The sequence below is a fragment of the Rhodotorula paludigena genome (assembly GCF_050403205.1).
Source record: "Rhodotorula paludigena JCM10292 DNA, Rt_paludigena_JCM10292v1_ctg6, whole genome shotgun sequence".
Taxonomy (NCBI): domain Eukaryota; kingdom Fungi; phylum Basidiomycota; class Microbotryomycetes; order Sporidiobolales; family Sporidiobolaceae; genus Rhodotorula; species Rhodotorula paludigena.
This window is the reverse complement of record NW_027481452.1, coordinates 171,660-198,828: the sequence shown is the minus strand read 5'-3', so window position 1 is coordinate 198,828 and position 27,169 is coordinate 171,660. Positions and strand designations below refer to the sequence as shown.

General features: G+C 63.5%; 9 protein-coding genes across 9 annotated transcripts; 4 read left to right on the top strand and 5 right to left on the bottom strand.

Moving 5' to 3' along the window:
* Positions 1–494: 494 nt before the first annotated feature.
* Positions 495–3,251, top strand: JCM10292_003084 (uncharacterized protein; the record flags this gene model as incomplete). The annotated part of the gene is made up of 15 exons (XM_076646808.1): positions 495–652; positions 718–756; positions 819–904; positions 977–1,188; positions 1,248–1,354; positions 1,423–1,785; positions 1,915–1,985; positions 2,047–2,135; positions 2,219–2,307; positions 2,408–2,451; positions 2,515–2,582; positions 2,651–2,694; positions 2,811–2,840; positions 2,918–3,008; positions 3,117–3,251. The coding sequence occupies 15 exons, from the start codon at positions 495–497 to the stop codon at positions 3,249–3,251; spliced, it is 1,626 nt and encodes a 541-aa protein (XP_076507569.1).
* Positions 3,252–4,056: 805 nt separating this feature from the next.
* On the bottom strand, positions 4,057–6,432 carry JCM10292_003083 (uncharacterized protein; the record flags this gene model as incomplete). The annotated part of the gene is made up of 6 exons (XM_076646807.1): positions 4,057–4,945; positions 5,010–5,254; positions 5,729–5,845; positions 5,912–6,007; positions 6,065–6,273; positions 6,336–6,432. The coding sequence occupies 6 exons, from the start codon at positions 6,430–6,432 to the stop codon at positions 4,057–4,059; spliced, it is 1,653 nt and encodes a 550-aa protein (XP_076507568.1).
* A 733-nt stretch (positions 6,433–7,165) lies between these two features.
* JCM10292_003082 (uncharacterized protein) lies at positions 7,166–8,905 on the bottom strand (the record flags this gene model as incomplete). Its single annotated transcript, XM_076646806.1, has 5 exons — positions 7,166–7,231; positions 7,291–7,409; positions 7,467–8,580; positions 8,645–8,779; positions 8,849–8,905. 5 exons carry the CDS (start codon positions 8,903–8,905, stop codon positions 7,166–7,168), a joined length of 1,491 nt encoding a protein of 496 aa, XP_076507567.1.
* A 173-nt stretch (positions 8,906–9,078) lies between these two features.
* Positions 9,079–11,041, bottom strand: CDC37 (Hsp90 co-chaperone CDC37; the record flags this gene model as incomplete). Its single annotated transcript, XM_076646805.1, has 7 exons — positions 9,079–9,213; positions 9,273–9,705; positions 9,771–10,063; positions 10,129–10,275; positions 10,334–10,805; positions 10,876–10,934; positions 11,003–11,041. The coding sequence occupies 7 exons, from the start codon at positions 11,039–11,041 to the stop codon at positions 9,079–9,081; spliced, it is 1,578 nt and encodes a 525-aa protein (XP_076507566.1).
* Positions 11,042–11,694: 653 nt separating this feature from the next.
* Positions 11,695–14,103, bottom strand: JCM10292_003080 (uncharacterized protein; the record flags this gene model as incomplete). The annotated part of the gene is made up of 3 exons (XM_076646804.1): positions 11,695–11,889; positions 11,969–12,346; positions 12,430–14,103. 3 exons carry the CDS (start codon positions 14,101–14,103, stop codon positions 11,695–11,697), a joined length of 2,247 nt encoding a protein of 748 aa, XP_076507565.1.
* A 370-nt stretch (positions 14,104–14,473) lies between these two features.
* JCM10292_003079 (uncharacterized protein) lies at positions 14,474–15,394 on the top strand (the record flags this gene model as incomplete). Its single annotated transcript, XM_076646803.1, has 3 exons — positions 14,474–14,889; positions 14,957–15,036; positions 15,102–15,394. The coding sequence occupies 3 exons, from the start codon at positions 14,474–14,476 to the stop codon at positions 15,392–15,394; spliced, it is 789 nt and encodes a 262-aa protein (XP_076507564.1).
* A 432-nt stretch (positions 15,395–15,826) lies between these two features.
* Positions 15,827–17,772, top strand: JCM10292_003078 (actin family protein; the record flags this gene model as incomplete). The annotated part of the gene is made up of 9 exons (XM_076646802.1): positions 15,827–15,906; positions 16,014–16,373; positions 16,458–16,552; positions 16,614–16,761; positions 16,822–16,956; positions 17,013–17,136; positions 17,205–17,439; positions 17,532–17,614; positions 17,707–17,772. 9 exons carry the CDS (start codon positions 15,827–15,829, stop codon positions 17,770–17,772), a joined length of 1,326 nt encoding a protein of 441 aa, XP_076507563.1.
* A 1,084-nt stretch (positions 17,773–18,856) lies between these two features.
* Positions 18,857–23,434, top strand: JCM10292_003077 (uncharacterized protein; the record flags this gene model as incomplete). Its single annotated transcript, XM_076646801.1, has 5 exons — positions 18,857–19,613; positions 19,691–20,305; positions 20,361–21,079; positions 21,138–21,186; positions 21,369–23,434. 5 exons carry the CDS (start codon positions 18,857–18,859, stop codon positions 23,432–23,434), a joined length of 4,206 nt encoding a protein of 1,401 aa, XP_076507562.1.
* Positions 23,435–23,837: 403 nt separating this feature from the next.
* JCM10292_003076 (uncharacterized protein) lies at positions 23,838–25,916 on the bottom strand (the record flags this gene model as incomplete). The annotated part of the gene is made up of 8 exons (XM_076646800.1): positions 23,838–23,897; positions 23,960–24,208; positions 24,272–24,950; positions 25,012–25,083; positions 25,142–25,315; positions 25,376–25,532; positions 25,622–25,640; positions 25,746–25,916. The coding sequence occupies 8 exons, from the start codon at positions 25,914–25,916 to the stop codon at positions 23,838–23,840; spliced, it is 1,581 nt and encodes a 526-aa protein (XP_076507561.1).
* Between the last annotated feature and the right edge of the window lie 1,253 nt (positions 25,917–27,169).

Here is a 27,169-nt window from a genome sequence, read left to right as displayed (position 1 = left end):
GCATCTGCGGCTACTCGCAAAAGAACAGCGTTGGCGGAGCCCTTGTGTCGCGTGTACAGCAGGAGGTCTTCGGAAGAGGAGCTTCCGCTCGATCGCAGAACACTTTGCGGCCGAATGCGCGACCCCTGCTTGGCTCCCAACTCGCCCGAGAAGTGCGCCCGAGAAGCGCGCGCCAGTCCCGCTGGAACCTCGGGCGAGTCCCTTCTTTCTGCTCGTACTCGCGACCCGCCTCGTTCCGTAGACGCCGCTTCTTCCGATCGCTGATCGGTGCCCCACGAGTCCCAATCACGAGACCCGTATCTGGCTCGAGAGGCTGTCGGCCGGGGCCGCGGTCGTCTGCGTCGTCCCGCGAGCGATTGCTGTCTCCTCGCTTCTCTTTCTTCTCTATCTCTTCGCCAGTCCGCGCTTCCCGGAGTGCGAGGCGCCCTTCGTGACCTACTCGACCCTCCCGTACCCTCGCCGCTGCACTCGGACGCTGCGCCTCCCTCTCCATCATGGCAAGTTCCGACACCGACAAGGAGGTCTCGTCCTCGACGACGCCGGAGCTCAATGCCGACTTTGACTGGCGCACACTTCCTAACGCGCTTGACAACGGCCCTTGGTACAAGAACGAGGGTCTGCGCAAGCTGTACTGGATCACCAGCGTCGTTTAGTACGCCTCGGTCTTTCGGCCGTCCATCTACCGGCGCCGTGTCCTGACATCTCTTGTGCTTCCAGCATGGGTCAGTTCTTGAACGGCTACGACGGCACTATCCTGTAGGTCGTCGCTAGACATCACCCAGCACTCGAGCCCGCGGCTAACCATGTCCCGCTCAAAGCGGTTCTCTTCTCGCCCTCGACCGCTGGAACCATGACCTCGGTTACCCTGACGCCAACCAGATTGGGTACCTCAACGCTATGTCCTGTGCGTCCAGAATCCGCGCCCGGGGTCAGATTGAGGCGTACTAACCTCGACCTCTTCTCGGCGGTTTCGCAGACATTGCCGGCTTCATTTCGGGCCCGATTGCGTCTTGGGCCGCCGACAAGTACGGACGCAAGTTCTGCATGCAGTACTATGCCGTCACGATGATGATCGGCACCATCCTCGGCTGCATCGCCGGCATTCCTCAGCTCGAAGGAAAGGGCCTTGCCCTCTTCTGCGTCTCGAAGTTCATCATCGGCTCTGGCCTCGCCACTGCACTCATGACAGTACGCTGCCAGCCGACCCTGCTGCGGTCGAGGGCTGACCCGGTCCTCGCGTAACCCAGATGCAAATCCTCCTCCAAGAGATTTCTCACCCTCGCCAGCGGCCAATCGTTGCAGGTGCATTTAACCAATCGTGGACGCTTGGACATGTATTATCGGCGTGGTTGAGGTGAGCAAATCCCACTTTGAGGGCTGCAACTCATCCGGCCTTCTCAACTGACCCTGCGTCTCCCACAGCTTTGCCACCTCCCACCGCAAGGACTCCTGGCAGTGGCGCGTCCCCTACCTCGTACAGGCTGGCTTCGCCGTCTACATGTCAATCGGCATCTTCATGATGCCCGAATCGCCGCGTTTCCTCGCCTCGAAGGGCCGCTTCGACGAAGCTCGCGCCTGGCTCGTCAAGTACCACGGCAACGGCAACCCCGACGACGAGCTTGTCAAGTTCGAGTATCAGGAGATGCTCGCTGGTATGGCGCAGGACGAGAAAGCGAAGGGCGCCCGCTGGCGCAACCTCCTCAAATCGAAGCCTAACCGTCAGCGCATGTGGCTTGCGGCTATGTTCACTATGATCCCTCAGTGGTCAGGGGGCGCCATAATCAAGCACGTACCGCTCTCTCTGCATCTTCAAGCGCACACTGCAGACCTTGGGAGGACCGGCAGAGAGGCCATCCGAATCCTTCCGCGTCTGCTGCGCCTTCCGTACCTGCACTGACCCTCGCCGGCCCGCAGCTTCTACTACACGCGCATCTTGACGTCTGTCGGCGTTACGGGCGCTGCTACGCAGACTGGCATTGGAGCAGGTGAGGAAGAAGCCCGGCTTTCCGCTGCCGCGAACTCGTGCTGACATCCTTGAATTTGTAGGCCTCTCGATGTGGGGCTGGTGTGTGCAAGTCGCCTCGTACTTTGTCATGGCTCGCGTCAAGCGCCGCACGCACATGCTCTGCACCTGGGTTTGTTGGGTCCCCCTCCCGGCCTTCTCAGGATGACCTCGTTCCTGCCTTCTCCCTCCTGACTTGGACTCCCGCTTTTGCAGCCCTTCCTGATTGCCTTCAACGTTGCCGTCACTGTCGCATCGGCCATGTACGCCAAGGACGGAAGTCAGGCCGCCGGCATCGCTGCCGTGTACGTTCCCTCAGCCAACTGTCCTGCTTCGAGACCCCTCTCCGGGGCATTCACCGAGAGTGTGCTGGTGGGACAAGTCTTGACGCTCCGTCTCTCCCAGCTTCTTTGTCTGGATGTACTCGGGAGCGGACCAGTTTGTCACCGGTACGTCGCCATCCTTTTCACCAGCCGCTCCGCTACTCACACACTCTCTCGCCTCTGACTCAGGCATCTTCTACTCGTACACTGGCGAGATCATGTCGTACGAGCTCCGCGCTAAGGGTCTCGCCGTCTGGGTTCGTTTTTGACGAGCCTCTTAGTCCTGCGCCCAGGCTGCCTTACTGATCCGTCTCGCTGTCTGCAGACCTTGGTTAACCAGGCAACTGGGTGCTTCAACGCCTATGTCAAGTACGCGTTGCCCCACGCAATATTCCCTTTGACAGCCGCGGAGCCGATCGCCTCCCCAAGGACTCGGCGGCCGACGGTTGCTCCCGGCTTTGCGCTGACTCACCGTCTCCTCCCAGCTCGATTGCCCTCTCGGAGATTGGCTGGCGGTGAGCGTCTTCTCGCTGAATCTTGGCGGAAGAAACCGTGCTGATGATCTTCCGCTTCTTCCCTCTCGTCTTTCCAGCTACTACCTTGTCTACACGGGTCTGCTCGTCATCTGGTTCGGCCTTCTCTACTACTTCATGGTCGAGACGTATGGCAAGACTCTTGAAGAGGTGCGTTGCTTCAGAACCATCCGAGGCGGTCGCAGTCTTCACAGGTTGCCTTGGTGTTTGCGGTCCTTCTTTTCGATTCGACATTTGACTTGGCCCCACCTTACGCAGATGGAGATCATCTTCCTTGGCGAAAAGTCTGCTGTTGCCAAGCTCGACGCTCAGCTCGAGGCGGGTGCCTCGCTCGACGGTGTTGACGTTGCCCAGGTCACCGCGGCCGGCGAGAAGGACAAGGCCTCAATCTAGGGCAAACCTCACGGCATTCTACTCAATGCATTCCTTTCCAGATCATGTCGTCTCGGTATAGATTCCCTCTGACTCGTCCACGCGCAATCCCGCTCAACATCCGTACCATCTGTCCTGTCTATGTTCTGGTGTAACGAGACTTGTCAAACGTTCCTCACGTTGAGTGAACGGAGGAAAGTAGAGAACTCTGGATGTTTGCCGTTTGCGGTGCCTTGCTAACCAAAGAGCCTGCCATGAAGAGCTGAGGGTTGTGCAGAGTCAAGGCAAAGCAGCAGTTCACGCCTCCTCGCTCCAGCTTTGCTTTGGCGTCGACATAAGCTCCACTTTGCCCATATGGGCCGGTCCGCGGCGTGTAGCAGGCGCAAGGGGCTCGTCAGTACGCGCCCTGGCAATTTTGACTGACCACCGCCCTTACGCTTTCGGGCCGGTCTTTCGTCGGCTCCTGTTGCTGAACTCACAAGAGGCCGCTTGAACACTGACTGGTAGTCTGAGTTCTTTGACTCTCCTAACCTCTGTCCAGTTGCTCCCTTCTGTCCCTATTTCTCTTCAAGTCCCAAGTCCTTCCGGCTGATTGTTCTTTCAGCTGTGTTGCTGGGCCTGTATCTTCAAGGGCTGACTCTATCTGGCCTTCTTGCAGTAACGAGAGATCCTTGTGTCTGCCTCAAGAAGGTGTGTCTGAGTGCAACCTTCTCATTGCGCGGAGGTTCTTTGCGTTTTCCCCTGCTCCCGGGTCCCACTGTAGGTCTGGTTGCCTGAGCTTGCACATGGTTCAATTGAGTACAATCTCTGCACACATTGTGGCAGGTCAAGACACGCGCAGCCGCTTCTTGTACATCTCCCGCGCACAAGCGGGCGCAAAGGGCGACATGGCCGTGCGCTTCAGCGAGAAGGTGCGCTCGGCAGCGGCGTGCGCTGGGCCACAGAGGCGCGCAAGCAGACGCTCCTGGCGCTTGGACAGAATGCTGGAGGGCGCAACAACGCGGAAGTGACCGAGAGACGCTCCTGCCGCCAAGAGCGCGCTGGCGACAGCAGAAGCGTCGTGTGCGCTGCCGTCAAAGTAGACGGACAGGCGCGCTTCGAAAGCGTGGCGGCTCGACGCGGCCGGCAAGATTCGCGAAATGACTGTGAAGATTCCGGGCGTGCCTGCGCCAAACAAGTTTCGCTGTACGGCGTCGTTCGAGGCCTGCCCGACGCGGGTTGAGGCGGCGCGGCCGGCGTCCGAAATGAGATTGACCATGATCTTTGTGCGGGGCGGGTGCTGCGCGACAAGCTCGCGTGCGAAGGTGAGGGAAGGGCGGTAGAGCAACACTTTGTAGGCAAGGGGGACGGTGAGGAGCCCGACAATGCAGTGGAGCGTGCAGGAGCCGGCGGGGACGAGCGCCTGACCAGGCTTGATCGGATTCGTGTACCGGGCCGCGCCGTTCTGCTGCGTGACAACTGCAGGCCTGCCGGCCGCCGTGTTGGCACCCTGGTCGAGCACCTGTGCTTCGAGGGCGGCGACAATGGTATCCGGTTCTTCTGGGCAGGTGTCGTTGGACGCGGCACCGTCCGAGTAGTTTCCGTCATGGTTGTTGTCCTCATTGTCGCTGTCGCTGTTGTTGCCGTTGTTACAGTTGTTGCTTGCGCTGCTGTCGACAGTGAGGCCGAGGTCGACGGTGAGGTCGAGGTCAATGGCGCGCGCGGCGCGCCTTGCCCTTGCCCTTGACGTCGACGTTCTTGGGCCTTGCGCGCTTCTTGGACAAGCGAGCACTGGTCAACTGGAGACGCTTGAGCGAGGGGTCGTCAAGGATTGGCGTAGATGTCAAGCTGCGACCCAAGCCGGAGGACGAGGAGGTGTGTGCGGAAGCGTTGGCGAGGGCAGCGGGCGTTGCCAGCATGCGGCAGTCAAGGTTGTGCGCCGCCTTAAGTGCGCTGCGGTAGACGCACAGCCGCTTGAGGCCGTTCCGGCGGTCGAGGCGGGGAGAGGTCGAAGGCGGGAGGAGGAAGTTGTCGAGGGAAGGTATCTGGGCGCGCACAGGACTGGTCAGGCGAGGCCTGGCGCGGTACTGATGCATGGGCTCACCGGTTGGCCACCGCGGTTGCCAGCTTCTTGCGGCGAATTGTCGTCGCTCGCGAGCCCTCCTTCGTTGTCGCCCCACTGGGTGTCAGATCCCGCCTCGTGCAGCAGTCGGCAAGCCTGAGACAAATGTAGCTGGTTGCCCCAGAGCGCAAAGTCTCCTTCAAGCTCAAGCGCCTCCCACTCGCCGTCCGAGTTGTCTTTGTCCGAGTCGAGGGAGAGCGACGAGCCGGACGTCGCACTCGGGTTAGACGCAGGGGCAGGGGCAGCAGGCGTGGACAAAGTGCTTGTGCTGGCCATGTCCTTCAGGGGCGAGCAAGCGCAACAAGACAGCGAGGGTGCGAGGGCGAGGGGAGAGAAGGCAGCCACGCGCAATTGAGAAGGTCGAGGTGCGGCTCGGACTTGCTGCGAGGATGCTCACCTTCTTGGTCTCCTTCTTGGCAACACGGGCCTTGCGCTTTGACTTTGACGTTGAGGCGCAGTAGCGGTCGAGCTGCTCCTCGATCTTGTGGTCGGCGTTCGGGTTTTCCTCCGCGTGCTGAACGGCAACCAAGATGTCAGCTTGGATTTGTGACTGCTGGAGAGGAGGAGAGAGAGAGCTTACGAGCCAGCTGTTGCCAATCTCGCGGTCCTTGTCGTGCTGGCTGTACGAGTCGTACGCCGGGTCGGCCTTCATCTCGAGGAGACGCTTTGTGTAAAACTGCGCGCAAGTTGTAGCGTAAGTGGTGGCGCAGTTGAGCGCAAGAAAAGGGCGTACCTGCTGGTACAGGCCCTTGTTGTCGTTTGCCTTGTCGAGGCTATCGAGGTTCTTCTTCTTGACGGCGGCGTGGTAGTCGGCAACGACTCCAATGAAGTGCATTGAAGTTAGCCAAAGCACTCTGCGCTGCTCATGGAGAGTGAATGCACGCTGAGTTGGGGCCTTGGCGATGTCGCACTTGACAAGGTAGTTGAGGCGCGAGTACGAGTCTGCGCGGGGAGCGAGGGAGTCAGTTTGGACGGCAGAGACGCAGCGAGAGGAGAGGACTCACACTCAGGCGGGCCCTTCATCTTGAGTTCGGAGAAGGCGGCTTCGAGCAAAGCGCGCATCTCCTCGTTCTGGCAGTAGCCTTCAACGGTGAGCTGCATCACCGTGAGGCTGGCAAGGGCGGGGAAGCAAAATTGGGCCCCCTCTTCATGCCTTTGATGCCGGTCATTCGGGCAGTGGAAGAGGGAAGTGGTTGCGGAGAAGGAAGGAGGAGGTGGGGATAGAGGAGAGACAGGCGGCGGACGCGACAGTGGTGTTACTGAGCGGGAACGCAAAAAGTTGTCAGCGTAGCGCAAGATTTGCAGTAGGCGCTGTGCACAACAGAAGACACGCTCCTGTCCAGTCCGGGACAGCAAAGGATGTGTTGTCGAGCCGCCGGGCGGAACATCAATTGCGGGGAGGTTGACATGGTCAGACATGCAAAGGCCCGAAGCAAAGTGCCTAGACTTGCTGCGTTGCATGCACCAATTTGCTTTGAGGCGCGCGCTGACTTGATAGGACTTTGGGAGCGGAAAGGCAGCCTGTCAAAAGAGCGGCATGCGTTGAGCAGACATTTGAGCCTGGCCTTGCACAATTCTTGTCAAGGTACTTCCCGCCAGCTATGGGAAATGTGCATGTACCTACATGCACCACATGAAATAGAGCACCAATCAAAGCGCTCAGAGAAGCCCCCGCTTCTCTGGCGTTGTCTTGCGGACAACAAGGTGCCCAAACTCTGCCGCTGCGTCTGCTGAGGAGCTGGTTTGGCTGGCATGAACAGAACAGAGCTGCTAATAAGTACATGTCTACAAGTGTGTCTACAAGCTCCCACAAGGTTTCTAGCGGCACAGCAGTCTACGAAAAGATGGCGTTCAGGCTGAACGCGGTCAGAATGACGCTTGAAATGGCCCAAATGGCATACTGCACAATGCCAGGGGGTCAGTGACGCGGATGCCAGTTAGACTTGGGGCAGGACAGACCTCGACAAGCAGGTATGCCGACACGAGATCCGCGTTGGACTCGCGTCCCTTGGGCGCGAAAAGTATCGAGAACGTGACCTGGTTTGTTGCGGTCGGGACACAGCTATACAGCACCATGACTGCACAGCGAGACAATCAAGAGAGAATAAGCATATGTGTGAACGAAAGCAACGCACCAAAGCGCAGGACGTGGTTGTCGCCATCGATCATGCCGCTCTTGACAAGCTGCCGCACAAAGAAGAAGCCAACAATGGGCAGGATGACAAGGCGCGTGAAGGCCATGGCGAGGATGCCGGAAATGGGAAGGCGCGACAGCGGTTTTGGGAGCGAAATCTTGCCGATGCTGGCGCCGAGGATGATGAGGCCGGTAGGGATCGATGCGGCACCGACAAAGCTGGCGGCGTCGTAGAGGACAGCGAGAGGTGGGTCGCCGTCTGGTGCTGTCGGGTGGAAGCTCTCCGTGCCGTCGGGCGCGATGAAGAGGGCTCGGAGGACGGGGATGAGCGCGATGACGAGTGCGCACAAGAGGGTCATGGTCGGCGGCGAGGTGATGACAGGGCGGAGGAACGTCCAGATGGACTGAGCAACGCGCATTGCGATGGTTGGGTGGACCGAAGGGGGACGAGTTTGCGAGCGGGCGGAAAGGCGAGACGGTATCGGCTCTATGGCCGGGAAGTCGGCCGTCTGCGCGTCAAGCGCGGTTATCTCATCTTGGTCCTCCGTCGCCCTCGTCACCGCAGGCGCTTCGGCATCGCCCGGTGCGCTCGCCGCCTCCGCTGCTCCCTCCTCCTCCTTCTCCTCGACCAGGTCGTCGTTCCGTTTCCGCTGCCGCTGCCGCTCCTCCTCAAGCTCGTGCTTCATCGGGCACCCATGGCGCAAGCGATTCCAGTACTTGGCCGCCGTGCCGAACTCGCCGTCCTCGTACCGCAGTTCGCGCGCGGTGTCGAGCTCCCGCTCGTAGTCCATCTGGATGAGGCGAATGCCCTGGAGCGGAAAGGTCGAGAGGTAGACGACAAGGATGAAGACGGAGCAGTACGCGATGCCAAGCGTCTCGTCGTGTCCGCCAGAGAATGGCGACGTCGAGGTGACGGACAGAACGACGGCCGTCGGCAGGTCGCCCCAGTTGCCGAATGCATAGGCCGAGATGATGCCGTGACGGAACTGGCGCGGGCTCGGGGTGAGAGCACGGCCGAAGAGACCGAGCACGCCTGGGAAGAGCTGGTAGAAGAATGCCGTGAGGAGGATGGGACCGATGACGGAGACATTGTCGCCATTGAAGGAGGGGACGATCTGCGAGCATGACGTTGCCATCAGCGAATTCGCCTGCAGCCTCGAGTCTCCCGACAGGGCCTACCTTGGAGAAGAGCAGGCACGGCAGCAAGAAGTTGATGAGAATGATGGCGGAGGCCCTCGTCGCATCGGCAGGCAGCATCCCGGCCTTTTGCATGCCAAAACCGACGGATGCAGGAAAGAAGATCCGAATTAAAGGCTGTTGCGCGGCAGATCAGGCCCGCGTCAGCTCACGAGCGAGCAGAGTGGGGGAAGCGGCACGGCGCACCTTGACAGCGAGCCAGACGAGCGTTCGCACGCTGGGGATGGCGCCAGTGTCCGCCATCTTGTCTATCGCAGAAGCATGCACAGCAGAACGAGCAGCGAAAGCGAAAGAGACGCGGACGAAAGCAGTCAAAGGCGGCGGACTTGGGCGCCCCGCATGCTCCGGCCGCAACTCCGGTTCCCCCTCTCACGTTCGGCAGAGAGTGGGTCATGCTCGTCTGTCGTTGCATTCGCTCAGTCAAGGTCGTCGCCGAGGTCAAGCGCCTGCGTCTGCTGTACGGGCGCCGACTCTTCCTTGGCCGGGACCGGCACCGTCACCGTCTCGTTGCCGCTTTTGCCCGTCTGGTCAATCACGCCCGGCTGCTCAAACTGTTTGTGCGTGCATGATGAGCATGATTCGAGCGCACAAAGCGGAGCGACAGACTCACCGAGAGGATGCCGGCCTCCTGCAACTGCTCGACGACCTGCTCCGCCTCGTCGACGCTCATGCGCCCGAGCACCTTGTTGACCTTCTCAAGGCTCTTCTCGGTCAGAGCGCTCTTGAGGTTCTTGGGGAACGACTCGAAGATGTCCCAGCGGCGCTGGAGGAACTCGCGCACGAGCTGCGGGTCGAGCACCTCGCTGCCCTCGCCCGTGATCTCGAGGTTCTCGGGCGGCGGGCCGTCGGGCACCTCGAACGTGATGGTCGTGTCGGGCGACGAGGCGACGAGCTGGATCTGCTCGACGCCTTCGCTGTCGCCCGACGCGGCCTTGCTCGCGCGCTCGGCAGCGACGACCTGCGCGCGGTCGATGATGCGCTGCGACGTCTTGAAGACGTCGTCCAGGAAGATCTTGAGCGCCTGCTGATTGCCGCCCGCCATTCTGCGCAAGCGAACGATGTCAGTCATTCGTCGCCAAGAGATACGGCAACGACAAGGCGCGCGCACCGCTGGAAGAAGAGTGCGACGCCATCCCGCCCCAAACTCCGGCAGTACTGCCCGATGAGCGCCTTCTCGGTGCACTCCCTCGCACGCTTCTCGCCCGCCTTGGTCCCCTTCATCGCCTGGCTGAACGCCTCGACCATGAGCGCGTCGCCCGTCTCTTCGCTCAGCAATGATGGGTCAGACCCGATGGCCTGCTTAACCGAATCCCAGTCCAGAGGCGCGATCTTGGAGAAGGCGAGCGCTGAAGGCGTCAAAGGCGGGACGTCGGCCTCGTCGGACGAGTCGCCGCCAGATTCCTTCGTACAGCGTGAAGGATTGCGTCAGAATAGCGTGCGCGGAAAGAGACCGGGGATGTGCGCACCTCTGCCTTGGCAGCAGCAGCTTCAACTGCAGGCGAGTTGAGCGTCTCAATCACCGTCTCTGTCTTCTTCTGTAGCGGCTTGGCAGTCGAGGTCGAGGGTACGGGCGAGGCGGGTTGCGGCTGGGCAGACGGAGTAGACGAGACGATCTGCCGACGAGGGAGTCAGCGCGATTCTGAGCCGCAGAACAGCTCGACAACCACGCACCGTCTTGCTGTCCCACCCTGTCCGCAGGTCGTCGCTCGTGATCCACTTGCTCTGCTCGTGCGCAATCTCGACCTTCTCCTTCTCAATCTCGGCCTGGCGGTCGACGAGGCGCTGGCGGTGCCATTCGAGCTCCTTGACGATGCGCTCAGGCCGGCCCGCCTCGTCCTTCTTGCCCTCCTCCTGCTCCTTCTTCTGCACGCCCGTGACGACCTGGCTCAGGAGTGAGACGATCATGTGGTCCTCGCTCGGCTGCTCGCCCTCGGCAAATTTCTTGGTCTCGTACGAGTAGGGAAGCGCAGCCTTGAGGCGCTGCACCTCGTTCGTGACAAAGTGCGCGCCCTCGGAGCGAGTCGAGGCGATGAGCGAGTCGATGCGCGCGAGAAGCGAGTCGTTCATCGGGACCTCGGTCTCGAACTGCTTGAGCTTGAACTTCCGCTGCTCGCGCTTCTCGTGGATGTCGCGCTGCTTCCAGCTATTGAAGCCGGGTCGAGGAGAGGTCAGCGGGGTTTCCTGCGCGATGCGGGTCGAGCGGGTCCACGCACCGGATCATCGACTTCTTGTCGACATTGGGGTGCACCTCGATGTCAGAGTCGTCCGAGAGCTGCGTAGACAGCGAATGGGCGGTGTCAGCGCAAAGAGAGAAGCGAGCTGGAACGGTCGCAGCCGTACCTGGAGGTTGTCCCACTTGTTGTAGTTGAGGCGAGACATGCTTGTGACGGTCTGCGTGTGCTGCCGGGCAGAAAGGTGCGCATGGTGAGGAAGTGAGCGAGGCGGTGCGGAGAGAACGCGGTCGAGAGGGTCGGAGGAAGAGCCGGAAGGGGCGTATAAAGGGGCTCGTCAGCACCAATGGAGGTTCCTGCAGCTCTTGAGAGGCACGCGTACCGGCTAGACGCGATGCTGTGGGTGCGAGCGACTTGATGGAAGCGCCTCGATGATGAGGACAAAGATGGGCGAAGAGAGCTGCAGGAGCGCCGAACGGGCGTGTGAGCGTCCACAGAAATCTCTTGTTCCACGGCTAACGCGCGCGTACGAGTCTGCGCCGTAGGAAGCGAAGCGGCGAAGGCCAACCGCCAGAGCATCCAAGAGGACAACCTCAAACTGCTCCGTTCTTCTTCCCGGATCTGCTCTGCGTGTCTGTGCACTCCACAATGACTCGTACAGTCAAAGTACAGTCAAAAGCGTCTGTGACGGAAGCCTGAAAAAGGCTCGGACCAGCGATGCCCGGGGCTTCCGCGAGTCGCGGGCGCTCTCGACGCTATGAGCTAGCTGCAAACCGCTTGCCCGCAAGCGCTGACGTCGTACAAAGTGTCTATGGGGCCTCACGGGCCGGGGATCGACTCCGCGAAAAGGCCTCTACCGCTTCACCGTACCCTCGAGGCGATAGCCTGCTCAGCCTCTTCCTTTGCCTTGACGTCGTAGCACTCGGCGCAGTAGGGCCGCTCGTCGGCATACTCGTCAGCATCTTCCTTCTGCGAGGGAGACTGAGATGGGGAAGAGGCCGACGTGGGCGCGTCACGGCGGAGGAGGTAGAAGCCGGTGAGCGGCTTGGTGCACATCTGCACAACCGACAAACAGCAGAGTGCGTAAGCCTCGTCAGCCAGTGGATCACGCTGAATGCAAAGCTCCTGCACGCACCGAGCACCTGAAGCACCCCTCGTGCCACTTGGCGCCCTCGACCTCGAGGAACCCGTCCTCCTCGCGCAAGCCCTTGCCGCACCCGGGGCACTTCTCCCTCCACATGCGCAGGTCGCACGCGTCGCAGTACGGGTGACCCTCGCGCGCGACGTACGGCGTCGCCTCGAGCCCGTCGGCGGACGACGCGGGGAGGAGCTCGTACGAGGTCGGGTCGACGAACGGGTCGCCGCACCCGGCGCAGAAAAAGTGCAGCGGGTGGTAGTACCGCGTCGAGGGGTGGCGGTAGTCGGCTCGCGGCGGGAGGAGCGGGTCGTGGATCGGGAGGTAGTCGGCCGACGCGATGGGCGTGCGGCAATGGTGGCACTCGAGGGCGAAGCGCTGTATTCGCGATCGCATGCATTGGTCAGTCGAGTGTCCTCCGAGCTAGTGACTCGCGTGATTGCTCGACAGACGCGGCGTACCTCCTCAAAGTGCACCATGCACCACGCCTTCCCCTGCAAATCCTCCTCCCGCTCCCCCTCTCCCTCCTCCAATCCTTTCCAATCCTCGGGCGTCCCCTCGAACTCCATCACCTCGAGCCTCGCGCCGCAGCCCTCCTCTGCGCAGCGGAAACAGTCGGGGTGCCACTCCCTCCCGAGGGCGACGAGCACCCGGCCGAAGATGAGCGCGCGGCAGGACGTGCAGGTGAGGGTGCCAGCTTCCGGCAGCGAAGCGTGCGCTGGGGACGACGTGGAGGAGGACGTGGAGGAGGGGAGGACCGAGGTCGGGTGGTACAGCCGGTGAGACGGGTGAGACGGGTCGTGGCGCGGGTGGAGCGGGACGGCGCGCGCGGACGCTCTGTGCGGAGCAGCTGGCCGCGCACTCGTCGACGGCGAATCATTTTCATCGTCGAAATCGTCGAAGGAGAAGGTCGGTACAACCGGCGCGACGCCGTACGCTTCGTGCTCGTCCGCGCCTCCGTCGTCGAACGAGAAGGTCGGGACAGTTGGCTTGACCGACGGGGAGACCGTCACCTCCTGCCCTCCGTCGTACTCTGGCAATGCAATGCTCGGTACCGCGCCGACCGGCGACGCAACCTCGCCCGTGCCCGCCAGGCTGATCCCGCGCATCCCGCTCGCGAGCTGCGCAAGAGGCGGAACCGGCAGCGGGCGTTTCGCCGGTGCCGCGGCAGGCGAGTCCTGCGCTGAAGTGGTACTCGTAGAGAACGACAAGGGCAGGCCGGGCGTGTCGTGAGCGGGAGATACGTAGGCGGAGGGAGACGGCGAGGAGCTTTTGGCGTGGGATAGAGGAGCGGATGAAGCGGGCGTCGACGGGAGCGGAGATCGTGTAGTCGGAGTATTCATCAGATTTGCAGCTGGTGGGATAGGCGATGGCAGAGGGCGGGCAGCGCTGCCACCCGTTCGTTGAGATTCAGAGGGCGGCGGCGCGGACGAGACGACTTGACGACCTGCGCCGTGCAGGCCTGCAGGCAGCGGTGGCCGCACGTAGCTCTGAGACGCGCCTGCTCCCGCGCATGCCTCTGCCGTCTGGCTCGGCGCGCCCTGTTGCCCCATCCCGGCCAGACTCGGCTCGACCACGGCGATGCCGCACGTCAGCGCCCAGTCGACCGCCTCCTTGCGCGCCACTTGCTGCCGCACGCGCTCTACTGACCCTTCTGGTGCCGTCAGCGGGGCGACAAACCCCTGCTGCGCAAAGTTCCAGTAGTAGGCGACGAGCGAACGGTGGAAGGCCGCGAGAGCGGGGTCCGCTGGGAGGGCGACGGGCGTAGGCGCGTGTGCTGTCGGGACGGTGGCAGCGTGTGTCGGCGTGGGCAGGGTCGCTGAGCGGCGGGGCGGCAAGGTAGGCCCGCGCGCCGCTGGTGTTGGAGAAGACGAGGGGGGCGAGAATGTCGGGCCGGGCAAGGGCGAGCGCATCGGCCCCGCTAGGTACTGCTGTTGTGCTGCTGGTGGTACTGGAGAAGCAGCAAAGCCAGGCAGTGCCGCGGACGCGGCGGAGGGATGCGCTGCACCGCCCCATTCCTGCGGGTCGTCGTCCCAGGTCCCTCCGGCCGAGTACGCGCGCGATGAGCCCGCTCGAGCACTACCTTCGAGCTGAACTGAGCTCTGCGCCGCGTACGTCCCTTCTCGAGAGTGCATCGTGACGAGACGCTCAATGGACGAGCAACTCCGGCGCGACGACGACGAGGTCGATCGACACAGCTGGCGGGTGCCGAAGGTCCCAGGCGGAGGGCAGCAGCGCTGGGCAAGCTTGAACGAGTCTCGCTGAGAGCGTCAAGCGAGGAGGACGGCTGCACTCGTCCGCGTCCGACAAGCGTCCGACCAGACGAGAGCAGAGTGAAGGTGCGAGCACGCGCCAGTCGAAGCACGCTGGTCACATGCAGGTGCTCTGGAACCTCGTAGCGACGCTCACACGCCTCGAATGGCTCACCAGCAGCACGGCCTGCTCGCCTCTCCCTCTCTTCCGCGTCCCCCTTGCGCGCCAACATCGCACTCGAAGCCGCCCCACATGCCGCCGAAGCAGCGCCCAGCCGCAGTGCAGGGCTCGTGGACACCGTCGCCGTCCCCGCCCGCGTCCCCCTCGCTCCTCAACCTCTCCCACGAGGACCGCCTGCGCCTCCTCGAGACGCATGGCCCGATGAAGCCTTCCGAGCTGGGCCTGCCCAACGGACTCGCGCGCAAGGGCAAGGGCGCAGGACAGGGCAACGGCAAGGGCAAGGAGCCCATGGTCGTACTCAGCCCCGACGAGCTCGAGCAACTCGTCGCGCAGCAGCAGGCGACCGGCAAGGTCCACGAGATCATCAACGGGGGAGGCGCAGAGGGAGACGGGGATGCGCTGTACGCCGACGAGGACGTGCCGCTGTGGGAGGAAGTGCTCAACACGGTGCTGTGGACCGTCCCGTTCGCTTTCCTCTACGCCGGAATGTGCGTTCTCTCGCTTGCATCTTCATATACCCGGCCCAAACCATGCTGACCGCTCGCACATCCACAGGGACTATGCTGTGCATGCACAGTTCGGACAGGAGCTCGTCCTGCGAGACGAGCTGCGACGGCTCGTCAACTTTGTTCCAGGTCCGTCTCGCTCTCGCGCCTCTCCCTTTTCCTGCGGCCCTCGACTCACCCTGCCTCCCTCCCAGCGCTCCTCCTCTTCAACTTTCTCACGCTGCGGCCCCCGTCGCGCGCGCCCCTCCCGCCTCTCGCGACGCAGGTCCTCCTCGCCGCCCTGTGCGTCTCGACGGGGCTCTCGACGATCCACACGTGCACGACGCAGTCGTACCTGCGCGTCATGGCGCGCGCGCCTGCGACGGGCGTCCTGTGGTGCTGGACCGTCGTGCGCCTCGAGCTTCCGTGGGCCGTCGCGGCGCTTGTCGGCGTCGGGGCGGGCGTGTGGGTGCAGGGCAACACCGCGTGGCTGCGGGGGCTGGTGTAGGGCGGCATGGTGCAAGCACAGACACGCAGACTCGAACACAATTGCAGGACAGCAGCTGTCTGCGGGCAGAGAGTCGAATCTCGGCGAGGAATTGGCGCGTCCTGCGTTGCTCTGAATGGCCCGCACTGCGCAGGTGCGCCCGTCTGGTCGAGTCGACTCAAAGCAGAAGCACAGAAGTATGCAAAGCAAGCAGACTGCAGACAGCCTGACAGGGACCGGGCTTCATGCAGTAGAGGAAACTAGAGAACGAGGCGCGACAACAGCATGGGAGAGGCGCGGGTCTAGCGTGTAGTAAACAGACCAGTAAGACAGCCCAAGAAGTATCCACACGCTGCCCAGACTGCACAAGCGGGTTGATCGAGAGGACAACCTCTGTCGCGACAACAAGTCGCTCCTCCGTCTTGTCCCCACTTCAGCCGCTCCTACCCGAGGATGAGCCCGCCTGTGCAGTACGGTGGAGACGAGGTCGGCGCCGTCGTCCTCGACATTGGCGCTGGCTCTGTCCGCGCTGGGTGCGCTCCTCCTCCCCGCTCTCATCAGCTCGCGTCTCTCGCCGGCCCACACGGCGCGCTGGGCTCTGTTCGAGGCGTGTACTGACTCGTGTACGGTCCCGCAACAGCTACGCCGGCGAAGACGCGCCCAAGTGCGTCTTCCCGACCGCGTACGCGACCGTCCCCTCGTCCGACCCGAGCCAGCCCCCGTCGCACGTCCACGGCAACGCCGTGCACCTGTACCGCCCGCGCGCCTCCGTCTCCACCTTTGTCGCCGACGGGATCGTGCACGACTGGGACGCCGCCGGCCGCGCCGTCGAGCATGCCTTGACCGACCGCATGCGCCTCGACACCCTCGACGAGTACCCGCTTCTCGCGACCGAGCCGGCGTGGAACCCCAAGGAGAACAAGGAGAAGATGGTCGAGCTGGCGTTCGAGACGTGGAAGGCGCCCGCCTTTTACGCCGTCGACAAGGCCGTCATGAGCGCGTGCGTTTCCGGGTTCCGCCCCTTGCGTTGAGCAACCTCGCTCCCTGGGTAGCCGCTGACCATGGAGTGAGAAACGAAACGCAGATTCGCGGCCGGCAAGGGCTCGGCGCTCATCATCGACGTCGGCGAGGAGCTCACAACCGTCACTCCCGTCTACGACGGCTTCGTTCTCCGGAAAGGTGCGTTCTTCGCCCATGACGTACCTTCGCGCACAGACAGCTTACACACATTGCCACGCAGCCCTGCAAAAGCAGCCGACAGGCGGCGCCCTCCTCTCTGAAGTCCTCCTCTCCTCCCTCCGCGCCTCCAATGTCCCCATCACCCCTCACTACCTCGTCAAGACCAAGGAGCCCATCGAGCCGAATCAGCCGGCACGAGCAGCGCTGCGGTGCGTGCAATCCACGACTTCCCTCGATCGGCAGCCATGCTGACCTTGCATCGGCAACAGGGAAGAACGGCTGCCGAACCCTGCAGACCCGAACGCGCCGACCACGCCGTCCTACCACCGATTGCAGGAGATGCGACTCGCGCACGAGCTGAAGGAGTCGGTCTGCGAGGTGCTCACGCCGAGCTGGGACGATGCGTGCGTTCCTTTCCCCTCACCCCGTCTCTAGCTCGCCGCTCAACTGCGCCCTACAGGAACGCTGCCTCCAAGCCGACACGACCATTCGAGTTCCCCGACGGGTTCAACACGTACCTCGGCCTGCCGCGCCTCACGACGCCCGAAGTGCTGTTCAACCCGCAGGCGCATCTCCCCGCAGACGTGCGTGCCCGCTCTCATCGCCCGCCGCGGTATCCGTGTCTTACCCTGTACTGGCTCACCGCACGCAGATCAAGTCGCGCGCGCTTCCGCCCTCGGCCTCGACGCTCCCCTCGCACCCCTACTCTGCGCTGCAGCCGCTGCGGCAGCTCGTGCACAACACGCTCGTGCAGGTCGACCCGGACCTGCAGGCGACGCTCCTCGGCAACGTCGTCGTCACCGGCGGGTCGACCCTCATCCCCGGGTTCATCGACAGGCTCCAGGCCGAGCTGCAGACGCTCGCGCCGGGCGCAAAGATCAAGATCCGTGAGTCTCGCGCGCGCCTTGCCTGCTGGGTTGCTCCGGCTCGTGCGTTATGCTGCTACGTTCGCAGCCGCTGACAGGTGTCTGCCTCGCAGACGCTGCCGCGACGTCGCACGAGCGCGTGCACTCGTCCTGGCTCGGCGGGTCGATCCTCGCCTCGCTCGGCACGTTCCACCAGGTGCGCCCGGCGCGTAGCTGTCTTGGTCTCTTTGTGCCTCTTCTCTCGAGGCGCGTATGCTGATGCTCAGGATTGGTGTCGCCGGTGCACAGCTCTGGATCGGAAAGGACGAGTACCAGGAGGTGGGCAAGTCGGTCGTGCATCGCCGCGCAAAGTAGGCGGGCGCTCCATCTCGCCGCCGTTAGTGTGGCGGCTGGCTGGATCCGTGGTGCGGGCATGTCGGGACGCGAGGGCGGGCTGTTGTACAGAAGCCGGAAGTCGAGGGAACGAATCGAATGCGGAGTTTCAGCTTGCCATCTTGCGCGTCCTCGAAGGACTCGGACCTTCTGCGTGAGAAAGCTCTCTAGCTCTACCAGGCTGTGTACCGTGACAGCCTGCCACCCATCATCGCCTCGTCGTCCTCCGCTGTCGACCACGGCTTCCGCTTTCTTTGCGCTCGCCCACTTCCCTTCCGTGCCGCTTCTCTCGTGCGAGGGCGCTTGTAGACCCTGCTCTCTGCTGGCCAGGACAAGCGCCGCAGACCGCTCATCCGGCCCGCCTCGCTTTCATCGCCTCGAAGCGGGGGATCCGCTCGTTCTCGGCGGCCATCGTCTGCGGAGCGAGGCGGGCTTCGAGGCACGGTTTTCAGAGGCTCTACGAGTCGCATAGGTACGGTCTCTTCCGCTTGCGTGCAGTCGAAGACGATGCGAGGTGCCGGAACGCAAGGCGGTGCCAGCGGGACAGGCGCGTCTCGCGAATCAGGGCAGGACGGGAGCGACCCGACGGGCTCTCGAGCCCCGCTACGAGCTGCTGAGACTGTCAGGCCGGCTCAGGGACGCGGTTGCTGGGATGGCAGCGACTTGCTCTGTCGTGCGGAGGCGAGAGCAGGGCGGCTAGGACGGAGGCAGCGGGACCGCCTTCGTGCGCTGTGCAGCTGCATGTGTGCCTGCAGGCCGACTGCCGGCAGCACCGCCCCGTGCGAGGGCTTTGTGCCCTCCTCACTCCCGCTCGTTTGCGACTTCGCCTCCTCGTCGACTGCGGTCCCGGCCGCGCTCGCGTGATGTTCCAAACCTCAGCCCAAAGCTGCGCGATCAGGGCGCAGACGGAACGTCCGTAAGGCCGAGGTGGGGCGAGAGAGATAGGAGACGCCTGCGCGGACAACCCCCATTTTCTCGCTTATCGACCGCAGACACTGACCCTCCCTTGCTCTCCGCCCACTCACTCGACCTGCAGCGACTTCCTCTACACCCGCCCGGCAGCGCCATGTCGACCGCGTCTTCTTCGGCCGTCTCGACGCCGTACCTTCGCGGACCGGGAACGCCCATCCTCGGCATGTCCGCCAGCGGCGCCGCGCCCTCGCCCTCGCCCCGACCCTCGGGCCAGGTGAGCAGTGCCGCCGACCTGACGGCGTCAGTGCGGCGCACGTCGACCGCCGAGCGCCCGCCGCCGCTCGTCGGGTGCAGCGTCACGCTCGTCGGCGACTGCGTCTACGTCTTTGGCGGGCGGCTCGTCCCGACGCGCACGATGGTCGACACGCTGTACTGCCTCGAGCTGGCGACGGGCGAGTGGAGCAGGCTATGGCCGCCTCGCGACGGGGCGACGAGGGTAGAGGGAGGCGAGGCGGAGGAGGACGACGACGACAAGGACGCTCAGCACGCCCCGCAGGCGCGCTACTTCCACAGCGCATGCGCGTGGGGCGACAAGCTCGTCCTCTTTGGCGGCGAGGGCTACGCGCCCGATGCCGCTGCACCCGTGCTTGCAGCAGGAACAGCCGACGGTGCCGTCGCCGATCCGGCCTTCGCGCTCTGCACGCTCGACGACGTATGCGTGTGGGACACGACGCAGCGGCGGTGGCTGAGCGGCGAGACCAAGTGCGCCGAGGGCGTCGAGCGACCCGCGGCGCGGTACGCGCATCTCGGCGTCGTTACGAGCGTGCAGGTACCCTCGGAGCAGAAAGGCGGGGAGACTCGGGAGAAGGCAGTCATGCTCGTCATGGGCGGGCAGGACGTACGGAATACCTGTGAGTTCACGATGGTCCCGTTGCCGATTGCGTAGTCAACTTGTGGATGACTGCTTACGCCGAATCGCATTATGCAGACCTGCACTCGATGAATGTGCTCGACCTCGACTCGATGACCTGGGTCAAGCACGGCAAGTGGGACCGGCATATCGGGACCTACCGAGCAGTCGCAGCCGCTCCGCCTCTCAGTGTCTTCCCGACCGCCTCGACTGCATCGCCCCTCCCGACTGGCACCGGCGGCCCCGACTCGCTCATCCAGCTCAGCCACTCCGAGCCTGCGAGCGCCGCGCAGCCCGAACCCCTCATCCTCTTCTCCAACCACAACTTCTCTCAAGTCCGCCGCGACCTCGACCTCTTCGACTCCCCCTTATCGCCTTCGTCCCCGCTCGCCGCGACAGGCCTCTCCTCGTCCATGTCCGGCCCTTCGCTCCCGCCCGGCCTCCGCTTTCCGACCGGAACGATCGTCGGCCGCCACCTGCTCGTCTTCGGCACATTCCTCTCGAGTGCGGTCAATAACTTCTCGATCTGGGCGCTCGACCTCGGCCCGGCGGGCGCGCAGGGCGTCAAGGAGCGCGTCGAGCGCGGCGAGAAGCTCGAGTGGCTGCGCATCGATCCTGGGAGCGTGCTTGCGAGGGGCAGCTGGAACCGCGCCGTGTGCTGGAGGAACACGGTGGTCATGCTCGGCGACCGGGGTGCGTGCTGGCCATTTTGCCTACCTGTATCGTTGTGCTCACGCTCCTCTTGCAGAACGCGACATTGCCAGTGACTACGACCACCGCCAAACCAACTTCGCGCACCTCGCCTTCATCGACCTCGAATCCTTCGGAATCTACCAGCCACCCGCCCGTCCGCTGGCACCCGCCGCGCAAGCACTCGGGCTCTTCACCCTCTCGCAGCCGTACTTGAGCGATTTTGAGATCGTCTGCTCGGACGGCAAGCGGCTCGGCTGCTCACGGCACATCCTCGTCGAGCGGTGGCCGTGGTTTCGCGCCAAGATAGACGAATTCAAGCAGCGCGCGTCGGGCGTACAAGCGGCGCAGCAGAAGCGCGAGGCCGAAGCTGCGGCCGCTGCGGCTTCGTCAGGCGATGCGAGCGAACCCGCCGAGGGCGCGAACGACAAAGTCGAGTCCAAGTCGACCGTCTCGGCCGCGACGACGCTCGCAGCGGACGAACTGCGTCTCTCGCCGCGAACGCTCGATCTGCCCGAGCCCTCGTCGGTCGTGCAGGCGTTCCTCCAGTACCTGCACGCCCTCACGCTGTGCACGCCGCTCCAGCTGCACCCGCCCGTCCTCGCCGCGCTCGTCGTCTTCGCCAAGACGTACGACGACGAAATTCTCCGCGCGTGGTGTGTGCATGCGCTTCATGGCGTGCTCGAGAAGGAGGCGGCGGCTGCGCCACTCGTGTACGAGGCGGCGACGGTCGCGGGCTGCACCGCGCTGCAGATCCGCGCTCTCAGGACGATGCTCGTACGTCCTCGTCTCGCAATGTTTTTCATTGCATCGGAGAACTGACGCCGCTGTCCAGACGAACCCCGCCATCCGCTCTCGCCCGTCGCCGCGTCCGCCTTCACAAGGTACGGGTGCTTGACTGAATGCGCCTCGTCCGCTCTCTCCTCCCACTTCGTCAATTCCTGGTGTTACCCTCGTCCTCTTCGTTGTGTCGTCGCCGTACTGTCGTGCAAGTCTTTGTTGTGCTTTCCGCTCGTGCCCTCAGTTGTGCTCGACTATCAGACTAATCCCTCGAGCGCTTCTCCAGCACTGTCGCCTTCCTCGCTGGACGGCGGTCTCCCGATTTCTCTTCTCAGCGACGGCGCCGCCAGCGTCGGCGGCATGTCAGCATCAGCAGGTCACCGTGCCGCTGCACCAGCTCCGCTGAGCAATCTCGCCGCTCGGCAGACCACTTACAGCCAGCCCGACGCTCCGCGTACACCTCGCACACCCCGCACGCCTCGCACACCGCGCTCGCCGAGCCTGCACGCCCATAGCGGTCCGCCCCCGACACCGCCACCTGCCTCGCCGCTGCCGCCGCTTCCGACGGCCAGCTCGCCCATGCTTCTTTCGTCTCGCACCCCTTGGTACGAGAATCGCCGGCCTTCCAAGCCGCCCTCGGACTACGTCGGCGAGCCGACGCCTGACGAGGTTGCGCCTCGCCCGGTGCCAATCTGGAATATCTTTGCCTCGCCTGCCGAGGAGCTCTCGCCGCCGCCGGTCTCGCCGCCGAGCCCTCCCCGTCTTCCGGAGCGCTCACACGCTCCGTCGTGTAACGGGACGAGCGTCGGCTATTTCGACGCGGTTCCGCACATTCTGTCGGACAGCGAAGGCGATGAGACGGACCGCCAGACGACGGCCGAGAGCGTGCTGGGCTCGTCCCCGCGCTCCAAGCGCAGCATTTCGTCGAGCGCAACGTCGATGCGCTCGCGCTCATCGTCCGCAGGGAAGGCCTCGCTGGGGTCTCTTATGTCTCTCGAAGCGGCGTCTTGGACCGTGCGGCTCGAGACGCAGATCGAGGAAGAGGAGTCAGCGTCGCCCGAGACGGTGCGCGGACGGGTAGGGGCGGTCGAAGCAGCGGAACAGGCGCTTTCCGCCAGAGGCGCCAACTCGAGCGCCCTCGTCTCGCACGCGCGCTTCTCGCTCCCGAGCTCGCTGCTCGCACGGCGCAAGCGACGTGCCGAGAGGGCGTCGGTGCAGCACGACGATGCGCACTGGCAGCCGTCGTTCTTCGACACGGTGAAGGTCGACTCGGGCGCGGCGCACAACCCGCTCTCGAGGCGCAAGGCGACCGATATCTCGCCCGCGCTGATCCAGAGCCTCGACATCGACGCTCTCGTCGCTGGGCCCGAGCTGATCTCGGAGCCCGTACCGGCGGAGTCGTGCACCCACGTCTTGGCCTTCGAGCGGCCGCGACTCGCGCCCGCTGCGTCCATCCGCCCTACCTCGCCGACCCAGCGATCCGCATCGCCTAGCGCGTCACCAAACTTGGCATCGCAGCGCGTGCTCCATCCTCCTGTCCCTTCAGACCGGCGGCACTCTCTCGACCCCAGTGCCTTCCGCTCCCGTCACTCGCCGAGAGCAGCAAAAGGCAGCTCGCCACTCTCGACTTCCCCCGCACAGACCTCTGATACGTCCTTCACCCTATCGTCTCGCTATTCGGTATCGTCAGCAGGCTCGGTCGACATGGGCAAGCTGCTTTCCTCGTCCGAGAGTGCATACTCGTCAGACGAGATTCAGACGCCGCCTCTGCCTTCCATTGCCCTCACGCCCGTGAGGGGTACGGACTTCTGCCACGGGGCGGTAAGAGGCGCCTCCGACTCGCTTCGCTCGCCAGCCATACTGCCGGACACCACCGCGGTTCAGCCGAAGTCGCCCTCTCCGACATCAGCATCTTGTGACGAGTTCGGCCGCCGCTCGCCGCTCCCCTTCCTCTCCAAGCTGTCGCACTCGCTCTCAGCCGTCTCTGTGCCTTCGACTTCCGTGCCCACCTTCCCCTACGCCACCTCGCCCGCATCGTCCTCGACCCTCCCGGCGCGGCTCGTCCCGTCGTCCGCCGCCCCAATCCGTACCTCGAGTGCCTCGCTGTCGCACAAGGAGCAACGGCAGGCGCTTGAGGTGGCCGTCGGCACCAAGGTTCTCCTCGCTTCTGGCGCGAGCGAGGCCGAAGTACGTCTTCGCGCTCGGAGCGTTGGTCACCAGGTGCTCAAGCAGCGCGAGGGCACGCGGAAGAAGGGCGGCAAGGAGGGCCTGTTATCGGGTCTCGGGTTGACGGGCGCGCTGGGCGAATACGCGGGAGGGGCTGCACTCAGCAGCAAGTTCTCGTGGGACTGATGCACCAGGATTGGGCTCGAGGTTCGCTTTCGCTGTACGTTAGATCTTGTCATTGTAGCTAGTACCGCAATCTCCTTCATTTGAGCCTGCTTGTTGACTCTCCCGTCGGCCTTCTCGATTGAACCTGACGAGACTCTGCACGCACAGCAGGCAGAAACGAGGGATACGGCACGTCTCAACTTCGAGTATTCCCTCTGATAGATGCCACAGCGCTGAAAGAAGAGAAGGACAACGCGAGGGAGCGAAACAAACTGACAAGGACCGATCGAGAAGATGCAAGACGGCACTGCGGCGAGAGGGCACGAGTATGAAGCGCAGTACCAATGCATAGATATATCGAAACATCTCTAGAGAGTCTAGAACCCGTGGAAGCTGTACTTGAGCCCGGAAAGCCGCCTTCCATTCACGCCTCGACACCGCGGTGGCGCCACTTGCGCCCGAAGACGAGGGTGACGAAGACGAGCTGCGTTCCTCAACGCGTCAGAAGAATACCCCACAGAGTCACGAGGTTGAGGGAAGGCGCACCAAGAAGCCCAAACCTCCCGCGAGAGCCGCAAGCAGGCCGGACGCCTTGACGTTGCCGAGGTCGGCGTAGGTGTCCTCCAGGTAGAATGGCGCGAGGAAAGCCCACAACTGGCGGACAGCAGCGACGAACGGCGGAACTCGCCCCTGCAGCGAGGCGGGCTGCGACTCGACGACGTACGCGTAGACGACGGTTGTGACGAGTTGCAGACCGAAGATGGCGATGGCAACGCCAATGATCGGCGTGACATTCTGCGAAGCGCGAGCTGTCAGGAAAAGAGCTTCGAGAAAAAGGCGCGAGAAACGAAAGCATACCCAGTGTCCCGACTCGGTGTTCTGAAGCTGGATACCAAAGACGAGGATACCGACGAGAGCAAGAATGAAGCCGGGCAGGCCGAATGGCAAGCGCATTTCGGGCTCGCGGTTGCCGTTTGCGCGCTTGGTGCGCCACACCATCCAGAGGTCCGAGCCACGCCCGGCGACGATCTCACCAAGCACCGCGCCGACGACGGCTCCGACGAACTGAAGGCCGATCTGCTGAGCGTTGAGGCCGTACTTGCGACCGAGGAGAGCGGGGATCTCGACCGTAAGGAGGACGTTCGTGTACGCGAAGACGAGAGCGTATGCGCAGGACGGGAGGAGGACCGGGAGCTTCGTGACCATGGCGAGCGGGCGGACGACCTCGATCGGGACATGCGACCACGGTGCTGGCGAGACGCGCTTGAAGGTGAAGAGCAGGCGCCAGTAGGGCGTCTTCTGCTCGGTGGTCTGAGCGAGAGGTGCATCGGTGCCCGGCGCGCCGCGGGCAGGACGGTTGAAGCCGGCCGTCTCGGGTGCCAAGAAGATGTAGAGGAAGAACTGCGCCAGGTTGATGATGGCGAGGAGGTAGAACGTCCACTGCCACTTGCCGGTGTTGTAGACGACAGGGCCCATGATGAGCGGAGCGACAGGAGGGCCGAGAGACGTGAATAGCGTCCAGATGCCGAGGCGGGCACTTGCAGGGGCAGAGCACGTCAGTCAAGCATCGATGGAGGATTGCGGGAGAAGAAGCGCACCCCTTCTCGTGCTGGAAGTACATCTCGTTAACCATCGTCGCGCCAATGCTCTGCGGCGGGCACAGGAAGATACTACAAAGGTGACCCGTCAGCTGAGCGAGTCCCTTGTAGCAAACCGAGATGCACGCACGCTTGGAAGACACGGGTGGTCATGAGCGCGCCGTACGAGTGGCAGTATGCGCCGGCGAAGTGCATGGCCGCGCTGACAATGGCCGAGACAAGCAGGACGGGCCTGCGACCGATACGGTTCGAGATTGGGCCCCAAACGAGCGGGAAGAAACCGAGGAACACGATGGGGACGGAGCTGCGAAGGTGCGGGAGGTCAAGAAGAGGCCTTTCTGTGAGGCTGTGGGGGAGGACGCACACAAAGTAAGACGCTTGCGTGATGCTGATGCCCCACAGCTCGACGAATGTCTCGAAGGAGGGGATCACGGCGGCCGCCGAGAAGGGACCGAGCATGGCGTGGAAGGCGACTTGGACAAGGAGAGCATGCTTGCGCCATGCAGGCCAGTTGTACGGATCTGGAAGACAAGCGAGGTCAGCAATGTTGAGCGCAAGACGGACTCGACGAGGCGCGACCCCTTCCGCGCGATCCCATTTCCAGACTCACCTTGCGGGTCGTCGCTGGGCTATTGAGATAGAGGGCCTTCGTCAGCTTAAAGCTCGCAAGCACATTCGGGTAGGATATGGTCGCGCCAAGCCGTCGCTCTGCAGCGACAGCCGACAGAACGCACCAGGGGAACGAGGTCGACCCTTCCGTGCCGTGCGAGGACCTTCTCGAGCCCGTAGGCAGCGACATCTTCGCGCAGAGTCGTCGAAGGTTTGTCCTCCACGCGCCCGTCCCGCGGGGCCTTCTCGATATCGCCGCCGACCTGGGCGGCGTTCACTTCGTCTCGAGCTGTCATGACCGAGCTGCGGTATCCTTCTGCCGTTGAGAGCGTTGCGGCGAGTGCACAAAGAGGGCGGAAGCAGCAGCGAGCGAGCAGGCCAAGCAGCGAACCACGGAGAGCGTGGGAGCGATGTGGGCGAGAGAAAAACGCTCCGCCGACTCCGCGTTCGGAGATGGAGGAGAGCGCAGCGATGTCAGCGGAGTGCGACCCAAATTTAGCATTACGCCGCCCTGCAGCCCGGGTCGCCGGAGCGGGCGCCTTGTCCTCCTGCACTGGGGCAACGCCCCCATGCTCTGCGTTGCTGCTAGCTGAGCGGGGCCAGCGCAGTGCAGTTCAATCACCGCGACCCAGCACGAGCAGCCACCTGCAGCCGCTCCTCTGCGAGCGCGACCCTGCGACGAGAGGCCGAAGTTCCTGGACCGCGGCCCGGGCACGTCTCGCATCGCTCAGCGCACGGACACCTTTTCCACGAGCCACAAGGTGATGGCGCCGTTGGACCGCATCTTCCGTGCCCGCTCTCATCGATGGATTTGCTCTTCGGGCCGGCGGGCTTCTCTCGTGCGGCAGATCCGCAAGCTTGGGTCTTCGAGAAGCCCGGTCGGTTCTTTCTCTCACTTTTCGTCCCCTTCCCGTCGTCGAGCTGCTTTCTGCTCTGCCCCTGCTCAGGGCCGACAGCCGGAGTTGCGGTGGATTGCGCAAATCGCCGAGCACACGGGGTGAGCACGAGGGGGCGGGGTCGGCAGGCGAGGGGGCGGGGCAGATGCTGCGTTCGGCTCTTCTCCAGCCGCCGTCTCCAGGCATCGTTGATGATTGGCTGTTGTGCGACGTGTGATCAGCGTCCCACTGACGGGCGCGTCCTTGGGCCAACCAGGAGGATGTGAACCGGAGTATCTCGCCGACAAGACGCAATCCGAAGACTTGAAGCCCATTCCGACGCGTCGGACTGACACAGGGCGCGAGGTTGCCGGAGTGGAGTGCAATGGGCTTCATGCGCTGTAGCATGAGTAGCAGTGAGCATGCGAGACGTAAATCGTAAGTAGCGAATGCAGGACTGGAGAGCAGAACCGCCAGCGTCGAAGTCGGGAGGACCTCTGCAGCGTCATAAGTAACGACACGAGAGGTCGCGACGCCCTGAACCGAGCATGGTGTGAAAAACGAGAACCCCTGTTCGCAAAAGAGCGATGCCAGCTGGAAAACAGCGACATGCGAGCCGGGACCAGAGCGAGCAGACGCAGTCCACCTTAGCAATCAGCACCGGCACAGGCTGC